The 19,286-nt window shown below is 43.7% G+C and overlaps 1 protein-coding gene across 2 annotated transcripts in view; it reads left to right on the forward strand.

Moving 5' to 3' along the window:
- The window catches only part of LOC129695691 (guanine nucleotide-binding protein G(I)/G(S)/G(O) subunit gamma-7), a 242,026-nt gene that overhangs the window by 192,477 nt on the left and 30,263 nt on the right, over positions 1–19,286 (forward strand). For both annotated transcript variants that reach the window (XM_055632874.1, XM_055632873.1), the window contains one exon: positions 18,188–18,294. In XM_055632874.1, coding sequence (XP_055488849.1) covers positions 18,217–18,294 — 78 coding nt within the window. In that variant the 5' untranslated portion in view covers positions 18,188–18,216. The remainder of the gene's footprint in view (positions 1–18,187; positions 18,295–19,286) is intronic.

The following is a 19,286-nucleotide window of genomic DNA, read 5'->3' on the forward strand; positions in this document are numbered from 1 at the left end:
AAACATCATCTGTCCATTCCCTCCCAAGATGCTGCCTGACCTACTGAGAAGAAGATTTCTCCTTTTTCTAAGACCTCTGCTTCTTAATCATAAGGATGTCTGGGAAATAAAAGAGGATACTTGCCTCAGATAAATGAGGATTCAGGTATGAAGATCCAGTTACTTACTCATCATTGAAGCTGAAAGTAACAGGAGCCTCAATGCTTGTTAGCTTATCCTTCCATGCAGTTAGAGGATTTTGCAGAAACAGTACAGGGTATTGGTGATGGGTTTGTACTGAGAGCCAGCCTGGATGCAATGGGTCGAAAGCCTTTTTCTATGTCATCAAGAAATAAGAGTATGTGGAATGAGACTGAAGTTCCCTCATTAGCTAAATGAGAACCCACAAAACTAGTGGAGTACATCCTCGATCCCGAAGGACTGCCAGGAGAAGAATACTGCAGCCAAACTGAGTGCAAGTAGTAGTTTAGTTTAGTATATTATAGAGATACAGCGCAGAAACAGGCCCTTCAGCCTACATAGTCCGCACCAATTAGCGATCCCCGCACACTAACACTATCCTGCACACACTAGGGACAATTTACAATTTTACCAAAGCTAATGAAACTACAAACCTGTATGACGTTGCAGTGTGGGAGGAACCGGAGCTCCCGGAGAAAACCCACGTGGTCACATGGAGAACATGCAAACTCTGTACAATCAGGACCCGTGGTCAGGGTCGAACCTGGGTCTCTGTAAGGCAGCAACTCTATCGCTGCACCACCGTGTTGCCCTGGATTACAAACAAGTACAAAACCTTTGAGCGGCTAGGTGATGTAAAAATACCAGGGTATAACATGCAGTTCTGGTCAGGGTGAAATAAATATAAATTAGCATTGAGGTATTTCACACAATCATCGAAGTTAATAGAAAATCTGTTCTGTAAAATTGCATTGGAAAAGTGCCTAATTCAAATATCATGTTTGAACCATTTATTATTATTATTGCACAAAACCTTTCTACAATTTCCACATTTTCTCCATCTCCTTTCTTTTAGTGGTTCATTCAATTTTCCTGTTAGTCTGGCTCGTCAGGTCATGCTGCATACTTTTTTCTATTATGTATGTTATGGTATGTGAAGATCGTGTGACCACAGACAGGCTTTGAAGTTGACAGGCATTGAATGTAGAAACACTGCGTCTACTTTGCATGTTCACCAGTCTTGTTTTGCACAACCTCAGAAAATATTATCACTTTACCCTGGAGGGAAATTCTAAAATATTCAATCAGAAAAAGCATCCAGTTATCTTAAATATAGGAAATTATAAGTTGTACGGAAGCATCGGTATGAGATTAATTTAATCATACCTTTTTCATGTGAACTGACAGATGTATGGACCATGCATACAGGAAGAGGCTGATTTGTACGCAATCCAAGAATTATACATAGTTTTCATGTTTTTCATTTTCAATGTCTAGGACAAAGTGTTTTACTCTTGCAATGCAAAATTTGATTATATATTATATTTACAGGACAATGAGTTTTTAAAGATTGCTTTCATTAATATGCATGGTATTAAAAGCACAAAGTGACGTAGCAATTTTAAGATAACTTGCCATGGCCAAGGCCTATCTGTTTGTTGTAAGAGTGAGGTTTACTGTTGCTCAGCAACTATCATCAGTGGTCATAAACTAGAGCTGTTTCTCTGGCCCTGTATTCAGTAGTGGGAAAACAACTTTCATTTTATTGAAATCAAAGACGTGGTTGGTGGTTGTCTTCTCATAGAGATTAATGTGCAAAACATGGCCCGTCCACATGTTTTGCACATGCAATGCACTGTGTTCATTTTCTAGTAGCCTATATTTCTTCTAGTAAAGTCCCAGAACAGGCATTTCAGGATGGTATCTTCAACTGCATTGTTGAGAGGCTGAATTATCTGGTAGGGACAAAGGCAAACTTGACAAGTGATTAAAACAGTAAAGAACAAACCAGGGAAAAATTGATATCATGTTAGTACTGTAAATGGAATGATATGTCTTGCACTAGGAATGGTGACATATGAATGTTTTGTACAATACAATTGCAAATACAGGCCATCCCTGTGTAAAAAATAGTTCCATGTTTACAGACATGCATAAGTCAATTTTGTCCATAGGTCGAAAATACTCAAAAATCTCTCACTATGGTAACCATACCTCCATAGTTTTGCAATATTGCAATGAATGGCATCGAAAGCACATAAGACTGGTAAGAAAGAACAATTATTAGAAATGGAGAGAGAGAAGAAACCAGTTCTGCCATTCATAGGAACATTCCGGAAGTGGCGGCGCTGTTAACAGCTGCGGCTCGCCTGCAGTCCGTCTGTCTTTACTTTTTTCTGTTGTTTTTTTTTTGTCTTGTTTTGGTTAAGTTTTAGTTTGTTGGGTTGTGTTAGAGGGGGTGGGGGGGTGAAACATGTTCTCTGTCTCTTCCTTCGGGGGAATGCGACTTTTTCGTATCATATCCCCCTTCTCTGCCTCCGCCTGGGCTGAGGCCTGATGGCGGAGCTGGCGGCCTCCAGCCTGCGACTGACCCCGAGGCACCGGAGGCAGAGCCAGCCAGGACTCACCAACGAGAGGCTGGCCGTCTTCGGGGCTGAGGCAGCGGTGGCCCGACTTGCTGGTGCAGCGTTCTTGCTTTCGGCGGCGGCCTGGAGCTGATGCAGCGGGGCTCGGAGCTGAGACTGCGGGACCCGGAGCTGGGGCGGAGACTGCGGGACCCGGAGCTGGGACGGCGGCCCGGAGCGGAGACTGCGGGACCTGGAGCTGGGGCGGCGGCCTGGAGCTGGGGCGGCGGCCTGGAGCTGGGGCGGCTGCCCGGAGCTGATGCTGTGGCGGGCTGTCTCGGAGCGGAGACAGCGTTCCGGCTTTCGGCGGCAGCGACATCACCACGGAGGTCCGCTGGACTGGAGGGCGGCATCTCCGGCCTGGATCGATCGCCTCAGCGCAGAGGGAGAACAAGGAGGGAAGAGACGGAGGCACTAAGACTTTGCCTCCATCACAGTGACGATGTGCTTAGTGAACTCACTGTGGTGGATGTTTAATTTGTGTTTATTGTATGTTTTGTTTTTATTGGTTCTGGGTGTTAGTGCACTTTTTCTAATTATTGAGTGATGATCTTAAGTTAACCCAAGAAGATGGAAGGCCAGAAAGCGGCTCCTAGGCCTACTGTGTCTGTACAGGTCCTCAATTACCTAGTCATGTGAATACTATTTTCCAGCACTCGAACTGCAGCCTTCTATGACGTTTCATTGTTTCCTTGTCCACCCATCTGCCAATCAAAGCCCCTCTCATCTGCAACCACCTAACACTTGCCGGGCTTTGTCCCACCCCACCTGTTCTACTACTAAAATCAGTCTGAAGAAGGGTCTCACCCAAAACATTGCCTATCCAAGTCCTCTGGAGATGATGCCTGACCTTCTCAGACAGTCACTCCACACTTGCTGGAGGTCATAGATAGAACAAGTGGAATGATAATTAATGTCTCAAGCAACGGAAACGCAGGGTTCCCTTGTGGACTGAATGTTGTTCTTCAAAATGTATTTGTGTTTTTCCAAGGTAGAGGTGACCACATTGTGAGTAGTGAATGCAGTTCGCCACATTGTAGAAAGTGCAAGTGAATCACTACGTCACCTAGAAAGACTACTTGGGTGACCCTGCCGATGGAAAGAGATAAAACGACAGATTCCAAATTTCATTCATTCCTCTTCATCCCCCAAACACACCATTTGGTGATTTCTAGCTTTTCTCAACCTTTCTCAGGCAGCACGATCACAACTCCGTTCAATATCTCCACCCTATCACAAATCTCCCCTTATGTTCTCTCGTCCCCACTTCATCTTCCCCTACAATTTAAAACATGTTTTTTCTCTAACTTTTCTCATTTACAATGCAAGGCCAATATTCATAAGATCATAAAAGCTGGCAGAATTAGGCCTTTCGGCCCATCAAGTCTACTCCATCATTCAATCATGGCTGATCTATCTCTCCCTCCTAACCACATTCTCCTGCCTTCTCCCCATAATCTCTGACACCCGTACTAATCAAAATCTAATTATAATCGTACTAATCATAATCTGAAGTATTAGCTCTGTTTCACTCTCTACAGTTGGTGCCTGATCTGCCGTGTGTTTCCAGCATTTTTAGTTTTATTTCAGATCACTAACGAGATCGCCATGTTATTTTACGTTTGCATCCATCGGGGAGACTGGGTGAGGGACTGGTGAAAGCAAAGATCATAGAGCGGAGCAAGATGGTTCACTCCACGAAAAAGCTGTAGTAGGTGATGGGTAATCCTCAGCGCCATTTCCGTAACCGGCTTCCATCATGGCGTCAAGCTAATTCAGCGAGATTCTGCTATATCAGGTTGAGAGATTAAAGGATAGACACAAAATGCAGCAGGTCAGGCAGCATTACTGGACAAAAGGAATAGGTGACATTTCGGGTCGAGACCCGCCTTCAGATTGAGTCAGGGGAAAGAAGAACCCAAACCAACCTCCCCCCCCCCCCCCCCCCCCCCCCCCCGAGATATAGACGGTACTGAGGACAAATGAATGGATTATATGTCTATACCTCCCGTTTCCCTTTCCCTTGACTGTCAGTCTGAAGAAAGATCTCGACCTGAAATGTCACCTATGCCGCTCTATGATCTTTGCTTTTGTCCGTCTGTGCAAGCGTTCGCTCGCTCTTGGTGCCGGCGCTTCTCCCCTCAGACTCCGCCAAACAAACACACGCACACAGCATGTCCGGCAGATCGGTGCGTGCCGAGACCAGGAGCAGGGCGAAGAATGACATCAAACTGGTCAAGGCAGCTATCGAAAATGTCGGCACGAAATATCACCTAGTCCTTTTCTCCAGAGATGCTGCCTGATCCGCTGATTTACTCCAGCCTTTTGTGTCTGTCTTCGGTTTAAACCGGCATCTGCAGTTCCTCCCTGTGCAAGGTATGTGCCGTTTTCGTGTATTAGCGTGTGTCCAGTCAGATTTGGCTTCCTGTCAGATTAACAATCATGCAAGTTTCCACACACACACACTTACTTCAGCAAATAGCGACTAAGGCAGTGCTGACAGTGATGGGGGAAATTGATGAGGGTTTACTGCATTTAAAAATAAAATTAAAAAAAACATTTAAAACATTTAAAACACACAAACTGTTCCCCCGCAACGCTCATTAAACTGCGAGAGGCATAACTGAAGTCGGGTCTGGTTTACTGAAATGGCGGAAGTTACGCTCCGGCGCGTACTACACGTCAGTCCATTGGATTTCGCAGGAGTGGACCATCTTGCTCCGCTCTAAGATCTTTGGGTGAAAGGCTGTTTAAGAAGTGCTACGTAATATATTAGGATATTTTTGTAGTATTAGAACAGCATCTAATCCTGTCCCTAAAAAAATTAAAGTTACCAATTTATTTGTGGGATCTCTATTAAAAAGCTGTGCCTAGACTCTGTGAGGGCTAAAACAAAAAGTAGTCAGTACAACAACCTCAAAGTTACAATCATACCTCTTTGGATATCATGTGGCCGAGCTTATTGTGACACGAGACAAGATAGATCTGTGAAGTTTGACGTGCACAGCCTTGGCCTGTGAACAGTCCTTGGGCTTGTGCTAAATTATGTAACTTAATAATTTATGACAATGGTAAACAAGTGAAACCGTGAGAGGGAAAAAAACAACTTCAAACAGAATATTCTACATAAATCAGAACAGATTTAGTTGCACCACTATTTTATTGATTGGCAAGCAGCTCGGCTCATCCTGAAATTATGAATGGTTAAATCCTTGTTACTTGCAGTGTTTTATCAAGAGATCCTAATAAAAAGTTAAATGACAGTAGATCATAACTTGCCATATTTCTCTCTGCTGAGATGCCTTCTAACCAGCTGAGTGTTTCTTCTATTATCTGACATCAATTTTTGTAAGTGGTTTGCGAAAGAGTTGTAGCAGTAACTACAGTTTTATTAGCTGCTTATTGTTAGCAGCTAAATGTGCAGGGCAGTGCACCACAATAAAATCAACATGACATCTCTTGCAGAAGTGAGAGTGTACTCACGTTCTTGTATAATTATTTCTTGTAAAAATACGATTATGTCCTGGAATCTTTTTGCTACCTTCCTTTTTTGCTCTTTGATCTACCTTTACTTCAGGTGCATATCTTGATTTTTAAAATACTTGCCTTCAGTCTTAGTCAAAACATTGTGGTGTTGTCGAGTGAGGTCAATCACCTTGGATCCACAAAAGACAAACTGGAATATTCTCAAAATAGTGAGCAATTGGAGAAATATAAAAGAGGAATCAAAATGACACGGTAAACAAAAAGCTGGAGAAACTTAGTGGGTGAGGCAGCATCTCTGGAGCGAAGGAATGGGTGACGTTTCGGGTCAAGACCCTTCTTCAGACTGATGTGGAGGTCGGGGGGGGGGGGGGGGGGGGAGGCAGCAAGAAGAAAGAAAGATGATGCGGGGAGACAGTGGGCTGTGGGAGAGCTGGGAAGGGGAGGGGAAGGAGGGAGAAAGCAAGGACTACCTGAAATTGGAGGTCATTGTTCTTACCGCTGGGGTGTAAACTATCCAATCAAAATATCAGGTGCTGCTCCTCCAAATTGCGGTGGGACTCACTCTGGCCATGGAGGAGGCCTAGGACAGAAAGGTCAGATTCGGAATGGGAGGGGGAGTTGAAGTGCTGAACCACCGGGAGATCAGGTTGTGAATGGGAACTGAACGGAGCTGTTGGGCGAAGCGATCGCCAAGCCTGCCCTTGGTCTCATCGATGTAGAGCAGTTGACACCTAGAACAGTGGGTGCAATAGATGAGGTTGCAGGAGGTGCAGGTGAACCTTTGCCTCACCTAGAAAGACGGCTTGGGTCCTTGGATGGAGTCGAGGGGGGGAGGTAAAGCGACAAGTGTAGCATTTCTTGCGGTTGCAAGGGAAAGTACCAGGGGAGGGAGTGGTTTGGGTGGGAAGGGACAAATTGACCAAGGAGTTACGGAGGGAGCGGTCTTTGCGGAAAACCAAAAGGGGAGGTGGGAAGATGTGGCCAGTGGTGGGATCCTGTTGGAGGTGGCGAAAATGCCAGAGGATTTTCTGTTGTATGTGATGGTTGGTAGGATGGAAGGTGAGGACAAGGGGGACTCTGTCCTTGTTATGGCTGGGGGGAAGGGAAGTGAGAGTGGAGCTAGGGGATATAGAGGAGACCCTGGTGAGAGCCTCATCTATAGTCAAAGAGGGAAATCCCCGTTCCCTATAGAATGAAAAGAATGAACCTAAAGAATCAAAAAGACAAATGACTTATTTTCTCAAGGGTATTGAATTCAAAAGTGGGGAAATTATACTATATACTAGCAGGGCGGCCAACTCTCACACTTTGAGCGTGAGAATAACGCATTTTGATAAATTCTCACGCTAATCACAAATTTCTTACGCTCTGTCGTGAGAAATTCTGTGATCAACGAAAATTTCAAAACTCAGATAAACTACATGGGCCACAGGTGTTGGAGAAACGGGGCTGAGGGCGGGATGGAGCAGCAGGAACAGATGCGGGTTGCCGGGGCTGGCGAGTGTTTGTGGGGCTGGCGAGTGTTTGCCGGACTGGCGAGTTGAACGCTGCAGCTCCGGCCATGGAGCAGCCTCAGTGCAAGAGTCCCGGGCTGTCGGAAGCATTGCCGCTGCCGTGAGAGTCTATGTGCCGAAGGGACAGGGACTCTCAAAGGGAGGGGGAGAGAGAGAGGTGAAGGAGACAGGGAGACGGGGGGGAGAGAGAGAGGGGGGGGTGAGAGGAGAGAGAGGGGAGAGAGAGGAGGAGAGAGGAGAGAGAGAGAGGGAGAGAGAGAGAGAGGTAGGGGAGTGAGAGAGAACGGGAGAGAAAGAGGGGAGGGAAAGAAAGAGAGAGAGAGGGAGAGAGAGAGAGGAAAGAGGACGACAGAAAGGGTTGGAGAGAGAGAGGGGAAGAGGGAGAGATGGGGGAAAGAGAGAAACGGGGGAAAGGGGGGGGGGCAAAGAGAAAGAGGAGATATAGACGAAATAGAGAGGGTAGAGAGAGCAAGGGGAAGAGTGAGGTGGGAGGGAGAAAAAATTGGGGAAGAGAGAGGGGGAGGAGAGGAGGGAGGGAGGGGGGAGAGGAGAGAGAGGGGGAGAGAGAGAGAGGGAGAGGGGGACGAGAGGGGGGAGTTGGAGGAGGGAGAGATGGGGAGAGAGAAGAAAGAGAGGTGGAGAGAGAGTTAGGGGAAAGAGAGGGAGAGAGGGGAAGACGGGAGGGGGAGAGAGAGAGAGGAGAGATGGGGGCGAGAGAGGGGGGAGAGTGAGGCGGGAAGGAGACGGGGAAGAGAGAGAGGGGATAGAGAGGTGAGAGGGAAGGGGAGAGAGAGAGGGGGAGAGTAAGAGGGGGATAGAGAGGCAGTGTTGCCAACTCCCATGCATTGAGCGTGAGAATCACGCATTTCGCAAAATTCTCACGCTGATCACAAATTTCTCACGCTCTGTCGTGAGAAATTCTGTGATCAACGAAAATTTCAAAACTCATATCAACTGCATGGGCCCACGGGTGTTGGAAGCAGAAGCAGCGGCGGGGACAGATGCGGACAAGGAGCGGAGCTAGGGAGTGTTTGCCGGGCTGGAGAGTAGCTCACTGCAGCTCTGGCCATGGAGCAGCCTCAGTGCAAGAGTCCCAGGCTGTTGGAGGCGTCGGAAGTGTTGCGCCGCTGCCGTGAGAGTCAAATTCGCCCAGGTGACCGGCATGGATCAGGCTGCGGCTCGGTGCATCCTGGAGGACAACCAGTGGCTGCTGGAAGTAAGTACCAAGCACTGGGTAGAAACGGTGGAAATAGTGGCCTTCAAATGGGGGTGGTTGGAGAAAGCATCCTGCTTGCCTGCAAGATTTTCACTTACTGTAACTACAGGAAAAATGTTCCCGATGTTGGGAGAGTTCAGAACCATGGGTCACAGTTTAAGAATAAAGGATAGGCCAGTTAGGACTGAGATGAGGACAAACTTTCCTCACGCAGAGAGTTGTGAATCTGTGGAATTCTCCACCACAGAAGGCAGTGCAGGCCAATTCACTGGATGTTTTCAAGAGATAGTTACATTTAGTTCTTGGGGCTAACAAAATCAAGGGATATGGGGGAAAAAAACAGGAAAGAGGTACTGATTTAGCCATGATCATATTGAATGGCAGCTGGCACGAAGGGCCGAACGGCCTATTCCTGCAACTGTTTTCTATGTTTCTATGCTTGAGTATTTGGCAATAAAACTCAATCACTTGATTTTGAGTCATTCATGCATGGTGGAGGTATAATGTAGTCATAGAGTGATACAGTGTGAAAACAGGCCCTTCGGTGCAACTTGCTCATACCCGCCAACATGTCCCAGCTACACTACCTGCTTTTGGTACACACCTCCAAACCTCTCCTATCCATGTATCAGTCTAACTGTTTCTTAAATGTTGGGATGGTCCCTGCCTCAACAACCTCCTCTGGCAGCTTGTTCCATACACCCATGACCCTTTGTGTGGAAAAAGTTACCTCTTAAAAATACTTCATACAAAAAACATTGAAATCATACTTCTACAATGCACTAAAACATGATTTTAATACATCAAATTTCAAAAAGTCCCTACCCTAGGATGAGACACACCCTGCTTCCATATCCTCTCCCCACTCGGTTGCTCCACTCCCTCACCTGGCTCAGCCTCCCCATTTTCAAAAACGCTCCGCGGCCCCTGATTCAGACGGAGAACACTGTCAGATGTGAGCGGGTAACTGAGGCCAGTTGTCCGTGATGTCTGGATCCCAATGCTTAGCGCTTCATGTTTCGAAGTTGGCTAATGTTATTGATTTGTAATTAGCCTGATTTGTAATTAGTTGACAAAACCTTAATTTATTCATCCGGAACATCCAAGGGGATGGAATAAGTGTAATATTAAAATGACATGCAGGGTGCGGGGCTGTCTGTCACAACATACAGTCCCATTAACCCATTATTTCCTTCAGTTAAATATTGGGAAGGTAGCACTATTGTCATTTGCCACTCAACTATTACGTTTGGTTACCTCACTGACTATTTCTAAACGCCCCCCAATTCCTTTGACAGGTTGAATAGAAATGTCCCTAATCTCATTGTTTTACTAATTGAACACGTAGATGAACATCCTCAAGGCATGTAGTCAGATGGAAACTGATTCAGATGCGATATGTAAGAGCTTGTTCAAAGAATGGGCATATTTTAAAGGAGTGACAGAGATACTTGCAGGGGGATGTGTGAGGAGATTATTTGTCTTTCGTTTTAGCTTGAACCAGGACATCTGAAGATTCAAAGTTTAATATAGTAATTGTGCTGATACTGACCCCAACCAACCACGTAATGAATATCATCCATTCCGGAGGTTTTACTTTTATGATGCCATTTAAACTTCACTGCACTCCCATACCCTTGCCCCCCCCCCCTCCACGTTGGGTCCCATGTTAACACGGGAGGGCTGGTCCCCCAACGCAATATTCCACCTATCCACCAATTCCAAAATTGGTGGCCAGCGGGGGGGGGGGGGGGGGGGGGGGGGGGGGTGGGCTTTCTGGAGCGCTAGTATGGGTGTTGTGCGCCGAAGGGACTGGTTTCCAGGGGGCTTGTATGGACATTGTGGGCCCAATGGATTCTTGGGCTGGCAGCTCAGTCACTCAGGGCTGGTGAGATGGCAGCTCAGTCATTCACGGCTGGTGGGCTGGCAGTCACTCAGGACTGGTGGGCTGGCAGCTCAGTCACTCAGGACTGGTGGGCTGGCAGCTCAGTCACTCAGGGCTGGTGGGTTGGCAGGATAGTTACTCATGACTGGTGCACTGGCAGATCAGTCACTCAGGGCTGGTGGGCTGGCAGATCAGTCACTCAAGGGTGGTGGGCTGGCAGTTCACTCGCGCCTATTCCTTGAAATTCCATTTCAAGCCGATTGCAGGTCACCACATTCAATTTCACAGCATTTCAAACAGAGTGCAGGCCACCACATTCAATTTTACAGCATTTCAGGCGGAGTGCAGGCCACAACATTCAATTTCACAGCATTTCAGGCAGAGTGCAGGCCACCACATTCAATTTCACAGCATTTCAGGCATAGTGCAGGCCACCAAATTGCCAAACAACTGATTGCATTGTCATTAAGGGCTAACAGATCATTTATTGCAAGTACATTGCAGACTCACAGTTCAGTCGATTCACAGCTTAGAATGACAGTTGTGGCCTCTCCCTCACAATCTCCCAAATTGACTGACTCACGTCCAGGCATCCAGGGTTTTATAGTCCTGTCCCCCCACCCCGAAGGTTTATAGTCCTGCCCCCACACCTTCATTATGGTGATTGACAGGCGAGAAGACGAATCAGCTGATCTCAAGATTTTTTAAACACTTATAACTTATTTATTTTTCATCGATCGGAAAAATCCTCGGGGCTGCCTCAGCGGAGGAGGACTGTGTGAGTAAGATGGCCAAAAAGATGGCGATATAGGGTAGCGTTTTTTCTAAAATCAATACACAGCGCAGACAGGAAGTGGTCAAGTTGAGACTTTTAGTTATATAGGTGTGTGTGTGTGTGTGTGTGTGGGTGTTGGGTTGTGTGTGTGTGTGTGTGTGTGTGTGTGTGTGTGTGTGTGTGTGTGTGTGTGTGTGTGTGTGTGTCTGTGTGTGTGTGTGTGTGTGTGTGTGTGTGGGTGTGGATGTGAGTGTATGTTTGTGTGTGTGCGGGTGTGTTTGTTTGTGTGGGTGTTTGTGTGTGCGCGCGCGTGTGTGTGTGTGTGTGTTTTCTCCACAACAGGCTCCAACATGTGGCGACACTTGTGTACTGCCAAGGTGAAGTCTGCTACATAATTTTACTGGGTTGTATACAAAGAAAGCATTTCACTGTACCGAGGTACGGTGACAATAAATTATCCTTCAATCACTGAAACCTGCAAGTTTATTTCCCTTCTTTAAGAAATAATTGATTATCTCCGCTTTCATAAACAGTAAACTCCTTGTCTTTGCCTCTTACTAAAGTTTTTAAAAAGTCTCGTATTCCATGACCAGAGCCTTCAAGTAATCCTTTAGTCCATGTACAATCAGCTAATGGGATTCGTTTTTATTTGTCTCCCTTATCTCTTGGATGCCTCTGTCATATCACCCCTCAATCTACAGCTCCAAGGAAACCAACCCCAACCTTGTCGCTAAACTCCTTCATCCCTGAAATCGTTCTGGCTAATCTCATCTGTGACCTCAACTACCTTCACTTCCTTAATGAAAATGTTTTCCAGAAATAGACACACATTCTAATTGTGGTCTGACCTGAGCTTTATAAAATCTGACTGCCATGTATTCATTTCTGGTCATGATATTACAGGTGCGTTACGATGGCAGTGGAGAGGCCGCAGAGAAGATTTTCAAATGTGTTGCTGGTACTGAAAAATTATAATTACAAAGTAAACTGGGGCTGTTTTCTTTGGAACAGAGAAGACTGAGATGATTTATAATTAGGATGTATAACATTATGAGGGGCCAAGGTGAAGGATCTATTTCCCTTAATGGAACGGTTAAAAAGAAGAGGTATAGATTTCAAAAGAATGATTTCTCTGTCTTTGAGCTGAACGCCCCTCTCTGTGGAGTACAAGATCACACATGGTTTACTAATTACTTTCTCTGTGTGCCCTGCTCCTGTCAAGGATCTATAAACTTGAACCTCCCAGCACCCTCTGTTTCTGAACACTCTTTACAGCTATGCCATTAAATCTTCCTTTCACTTCAGCCAAAATGCATCACTAACAGTATTCTGTTTTAAATTCCATCTACCACATATCTGCACATTCTGCCAGTCTTTCCGTGTTCTGTTGTAGTCAATTGCCATCATTCCTCGCTCTTTGCAACACCGCTCACATTTATTTTGAGAGGGCTAGAATATAATAAACAGGAATGTAATGCTGAGGCTGTATAAGGCACTGGTCAGATCACATTTGGAGTATTGTGAGCAGTTTTTGGCCCCATATCTGTGGGTATGTGCTGGTGTGGGAGAGGGTCCAGAGGAGGTTTACGAGAATGATCCCAGGAATGATTGGGTTAACATACGATGAGCATTTGACGGCATTGGGCCTGCACTCACTGGAATTTAGGGATGAATTTCTCATTGAAATTTACTTAATAGTGAAAGGCCTGGATAGAGTGAATGTGGAGAGGATGCTTCGACTGGTAGGCGAGTCTAGGACCAGGGTCCATAGCCTCAGAATAGAAGGACGTACCTTTAGAAAGGAGATGAGGAGGAATTCCTTTACTCAGAGGGCGGTGAATCTGCGAAATTCATTGCCAAAGATGGTTGTGGAGGCCGTCAATGGATCATTTAAGGCAGAGATTGACAGATTCTTGATTAGTAAGGGTTTCAGGGGTCATGGAGAATGGGAGTGAGAGGGAAGGGTGGATCAGCGGACGAGGGAATTGAATGCAACATCTCCAAGTTTGCGGATGACACCAAGCTGGGGGGCAGTGTTAGCTGTGAGGAGGATGCTAGGAGGCTGCAAGGTGACTTGGATAGGCTGCGTGAGTGGGCAAATGCATGGCAGATGCAGTATAATGTGGATAAATGTGAGGTTATCCACTTTGGTGGCAAAAACAGGAAAGTAGACTATTATCTGAATGGTGGCCGATTAGGAAAAGGGGAGATGCAACGAGACCTGGGTGTCATGGTACACCAGTCATTGAAAGTAGGCATGCAGGTGCAGCAGGCAGTGAAGAAAGCGAATGGTATGCTAGCATTCATAGCAAAAGGATTTGAGTTTAGGAGCAGGGAGGTTCTACTGCAGTTGTACAGGGTCTTGATGAGACCACACCTGGAGTATTGTGTACAGTTTTGGTCTCCTAATCTGAGGAAAGACATTTTTGCCATAGAGGGAGTACAGAGAAGGTTCACCAGACTGATTCCTGGGATGTCAGGACTTTCATATGAAGAAAGACTGGATAGACTTGGCTTGTACTTGTTAGAATTTAGAAGATTGAGGGGGTATCTTATAGAAACTTACAAAATTCTTAAGGGGTTGGACAGACTAGATGCAGGAAGATTGTTCCCGATGTTGGCGAAGTCCAGAACAAGGGGTCACAGTTTAAGGATAAGGGGGAAATCTTTTAGGACCGAGATGAGGAAAACATTTTTCACACAGAGAGTAGTGAATCTGTGGAATTCTCTGCCACAGAAGGTAGTTGAGGCCAGTTCATTAGCTATATTTAAGAGGGAGTTATATGTGGCCCTTGTGGCTAAAGGGATCAGGGGGTATGGAGAGAAAGCAGGTACGGGATACTGAGTTGGATGATCAGCCATGATCATATTGAATGGCAGTGCTGGCTCGAAGGGCTGAATGGCCCACTCCTGCACCTAATTCCTATGTTTCTATGCGTCATACGGGATCTGCCAACCCTTACCTCATTTACCAAACATCTAAAAACATGGTTACTGCAAAATCAAAACTGCAATCATAATCTACCTTAAAATCATCCTATGGTAACCTTTTATTGTTACTTTTTTACTTTATTGTTTTGTTTTGGCAGTGGTTTATACTCTCTAGAATTTAGAAGATTGAGAGGGGATCTTATAGAAACTTACAAAATTCTTAAGGGGTTGGACAGGCTAGATGCAGGAAGATTGTTCCCGATGTTAGGGAAGTCCAGAACAAGGGGTCACAGCTTAAGGATAAAGGGGAAATCCTTTAAAACCGAGATGAGAAGAACTTTTTTCACGCAGAGAGTGGTGAATCTCTGGAACTCTCTGCCACAGAGGGTAGTTGAGGCCAGTTCATTGGCTATATTTAAGAGGGAGTTAGATGTGGCCCTTGTGGCTAAGGGGATCAGAGGGTATGGAGAGAAGGCAGGTACGGGATACTGAGTTGGATGATCAGCCATGATCATATTGAATGGCGGTGCAGGCTCGAAGGGCCGAATGGCCTACTCCTGCACCTAATTTCTATGTTTCTATGTTTTGTTTTTGATTTTTGTTTTGTCTATTCTCTTATTGATTGATTGTGTTGTGATGTGTTTAACTTGTTTATCAGAGGGACTAAAGATGGAAATTAGCTACTGGCTACAATCTTGCGTATTACATGTAAATGTTTATTAATATGCACTGTCCCCTAAATAAATACATTACAAATTACAAATTCATATTTATTGAGATACCACATATTGCTCTGAAACAGAGAGGTGCTGCACAGCCACAACAGATATATCTCTTGTAAATGCGGTGATACAGAACGTTTTTTACAGTGTCAGGAAAGATTAATACAGTCAGCAATGGCATTTTGTATATGACTCACATCATCACACCTTCAAACATAAAGAATTTGACATAAGCAAATTAGAAAATGTATGACATGAGGGATTTGGCAGTATAAAATGTCAATCAGTGTTTCTATCCAAGTGCAGGTTTCACGTTGTGTTAATTAACATCCTTTGACAATAATCATCATTATTCAGTTTGTGGAGCAGTGAATGATGCAAGGCTTTCATTTCACTGCACATCTCGTATGTGTATGTGACAAATAAACTTGACTTGACTTCTGTACATTACTCATCCGAATAACATTTTCTCACAGAATCAATTGAACAAACCTTGGGCAGGCACTACAGCAGGCTTTCAATGCGACCCATCAGGTTAGCAGAGTGGTAATCAAATTCTTTCACTGCTGCCGGTAGAGTCCACCTGTGAGATGACTGCTGTGAGGGTTCTTCAGGTGGTTCCATCCTTTGCTTTACAAACAGATCTTAATCTTCACTACATGCATGTCAATCTCCTGAATTGACAAACAGCCAATGAACAACTGAAATTACTGTTCTATTGCAAATTAATTCATTGATTTCCTTCTTTCTCGATTGGATTTTGAATTTTTTATAATGTTTTGAGGTCACATTTTAGTTTAAAGTTTGGAGATACAGTGCGGAAACAGGTTCTTCGGCCCACTGAGTCCACTCCCGACCAGCGATCCCCGCACATTATCACCATCCTACACACACGCTAGGAACAATTTACATTTATACCAAGCCAATTAACCTATAATCCCGTACTTCTTTGAAGTGAGAGTGTGAATGACCTTACCTATTTCCACATTATATTCCACCAGCCATGTGTTCGCTCATTTACTTGACTAGTCAGTGTATTTTTGAAACCCCAGAGCCCACATTGCCAGTCAGCTCTGTATCATCAGCAAACGTGAATATATTACATTTAATACTCTCATTCAAATCATTAATACAGGCTGCAGCACCAATCAGTGTGCACACATTTAGTCATAGCCTCTGAACCCACAAAGACACTCTAATTCCTCATCTCTTTTCTTTCGGTTAACCAATTCTCAATTCATGCCAATATCTTATTCCAGTAGTATTCACTCCTGTCTTGTTTAATCATATCTATTGGCACCTTATTAAACTTTACTGTATCTACCCTGCAAGCGACAATCAAAATTCTCTAACAGGAAACTCATCAAATATTATTTCCCTTTCATTAATCAAGGTCACGCTGTCAATCCTATTACCAGCTACCACTTCCTTAACAATATTTCCAATATTTTATTGATGTTAGACATAGTTCCTTTTTATTTTTCCATTTCCCTGAAATAGCAGGATTTATACTTGCTATGTACTCACTAGGAATTATTCTGGAATGAATGGAATTTTAGAAGATGACAACCACTCCATCCACCATCTCCTGACTGCTAACTCACTGGGGTGCAGGTCCCTGGCATTTATAAACTTTCGTTCCATTCATTTTTCCAACACAAGGTTTTTAATAGTGCTCATTTTATGGTTCGTTATAGACCTGTTGCTCTCCTCTATTCCCAAGATTCCTGTCATTTTCAATGAAGTCAGACAAATATCTGTTTGATTTCTATATGATTTTTTTACTCTTTTCGTACTCTTATAATTTTGCCTTCCACAGACTGTTAGGGACCCACATTAACTTTAGATAGTCTTTAAAGAAAAAGGGTTATGTTTTTAATACATATTTGCCATGGATTTGTTTCTGATATTTCAGCTTTTATCCTGATCTTACATGTATGCCCCAAATGTTATTGACTTTGTAAAAATGAAGAAAAGGCTATTTAGAATGCTTGATGAATTCACTATCCCTGGAAGGTCTATAGATGGTGCCAGACTAAGTTATCGATGGTGCCAGACTAAGTTATCGCAATAGGGAGAGCTTTTTTTCTTGTCACTAACCACATACTGAGTGACAGCCTCTGTATGGTGCTTAGATTAAAGCATTTTTATGTCAATTAATTTCTTGCACCAGTGCAGTATTTTAGACATATCTTCATTTGTATTCTCATTTAATCAACTTACTAACATTGGATCTTATCCAAAGAAGTTACATTTTTTTAAATTATAAAACTAATACCAATCATGCAGTGGATATTTTACAATGGAGAGTCATTGATTTAATCAGATAACATAATGCATAAGACATTGGTTCAATACACTCTGACCTATTGTTGCTTTTCATTCCAGTAGAGTACAGCTATTTATATTCCCTAATGCTAATACCAGTTTGTCGGTTGCACTTGGTATTAATGTTGAATGTACTTCATTTGAAACTTCCAACGCTACATTTTATCTCCAGTGATTTTTGTTTTTTGGTTTCAGCCTCACCTTCTCATCTTATTTCCCTAAACATTGTGTTGTAAAAGGATTTGTGAAATCACAATTACTTATGAAATATTGCACAAGGGTCGTTCAGGTACTAGTCAGAGAGCCATGAAGATTTTAAGTTTGTTCTTTGTTTGCAAAAAGATTTATAAACTGTGAACCCCAATGCTGCTTGAACACAGCAACAACTACACAAAGTCCAGCCTGTGCTTTAGTACAAAATAATGAATTTGTTCCTTCCTTCCTGAAGCAAAATGTTGTTGTATTATGCGAAAGAGCGGGACTGTGTTCTGCAGCATTAAAAAGTTCATTTCAGAAAACCTACTCTTTTAGTATCATAAAAACTATTTTTTGAATTATGTTTATCAGAATTGGCACCCAGGAAATTATTCAACATCTTAGCCCATTAAGGATTGATTTATATTGCTATTTTCTGTAGCTATTTATTTTTCTGGCTTCCTGATAAGTCTTCTATTATGTTTGATTATACATATTTTCCATTATCATGTTTTTATAAATTTTATGATATTATTTGTTTTTTATCCAGAAAATTGAATTGCTGAATAAACAGTAACAATGTCAACGAACAACATAGCTCAGGCAAGGAAAATGGTGGAACAGTTGCGGATTGAAGCTGGTATTGAAAGAATCAAGGTGAGATTATAAATGTACCCTTTACTCTAGTCACACAAAATATTTACTGCCAACCCAAATGGCACATGTAATTATGAAATTTGATGGAAAGACATTCTTTCAGAACTCTTTATTGTCATATCCTGTAGCCAGCTGCTTGGTGAAATGCAGAAATTGGCTGAGGATATAAATCTACAAAATGTTGGCATTCAGGGGGATCTAAAGGTCCTTGGACAGAAAAGATAATGCAAAGATACAGCAAAAAATTGAGGAATGGAATGTTGGCCTTTTTAAAAGAGCTGGAAGATGAGCATAAGAATGTTTTGCAGAGAATTGGTGTGACAAATATGAAGTACTACTTAGTTCTGTGATTTATTTAAGGATGCTCAGGAGGCTGTGTAGCAAGAGCTCTCTTGATTTCTTTAGTTTTCAGCATTCAGGTAAAACCAACGTGTGTTACTCTTCTTTAATTGCCATTGAGAATGGGGTGGTGAGCTGCTTTCTTGAACCGCTACAATCCAACTGATAGAGGTATTCCTACCGTACTGATAGGCAGTGGTCGAGGATTTAAACCCAAAGGTGAAGGAATGGCAATAAACTTCCACATAAGGCAGGTGTGTGACTTGGAGGGGTACCTGCAAGTGATGCCTCTCCTATGCACCTACTCTCTCATGCAGTAGAGGTCACATGTTTGTCATAGCAATTTAAATGAGTAACTCAATGCATTTTGTTGTTGCAATATGCCAGTGCTGGAGGAAATTGGTTCCTGGAGTGAAGAGTCAATACCTTTTGACATTTAACAGAATGAGAGGTTGTTTCATTCAAAGAAATAAGAAAGGGTATGACAGAGAATTGAGAACGTTTTGCTCCGGTGGGAGGATAAGGAGTCAGATTAAAACAAGGATGAGGAGGAATTTCTTCTATCAGAGGATTGTGAAATTTTGGATTTCTCTACTCCAGAGAGCTATAAATGCTGATTCATTAAGTTTACTCATGGTCGAATTAGACAAACT

Source organism: Leucoraja erinacea, chromosome 3, assembly GCF_028641065.1.
Source record: "Leucoraja erinacea ecotype New England chromosome 3, Leri_hhj_1, whole genome shotgun sequence".
NCBI classification, from domain to species: Eukaryota; Metazoa; Chordata; class Chondrichthyes; order Rajiformes; family Rajidae; genus Leucoraja; species Leucoraja erinaceus.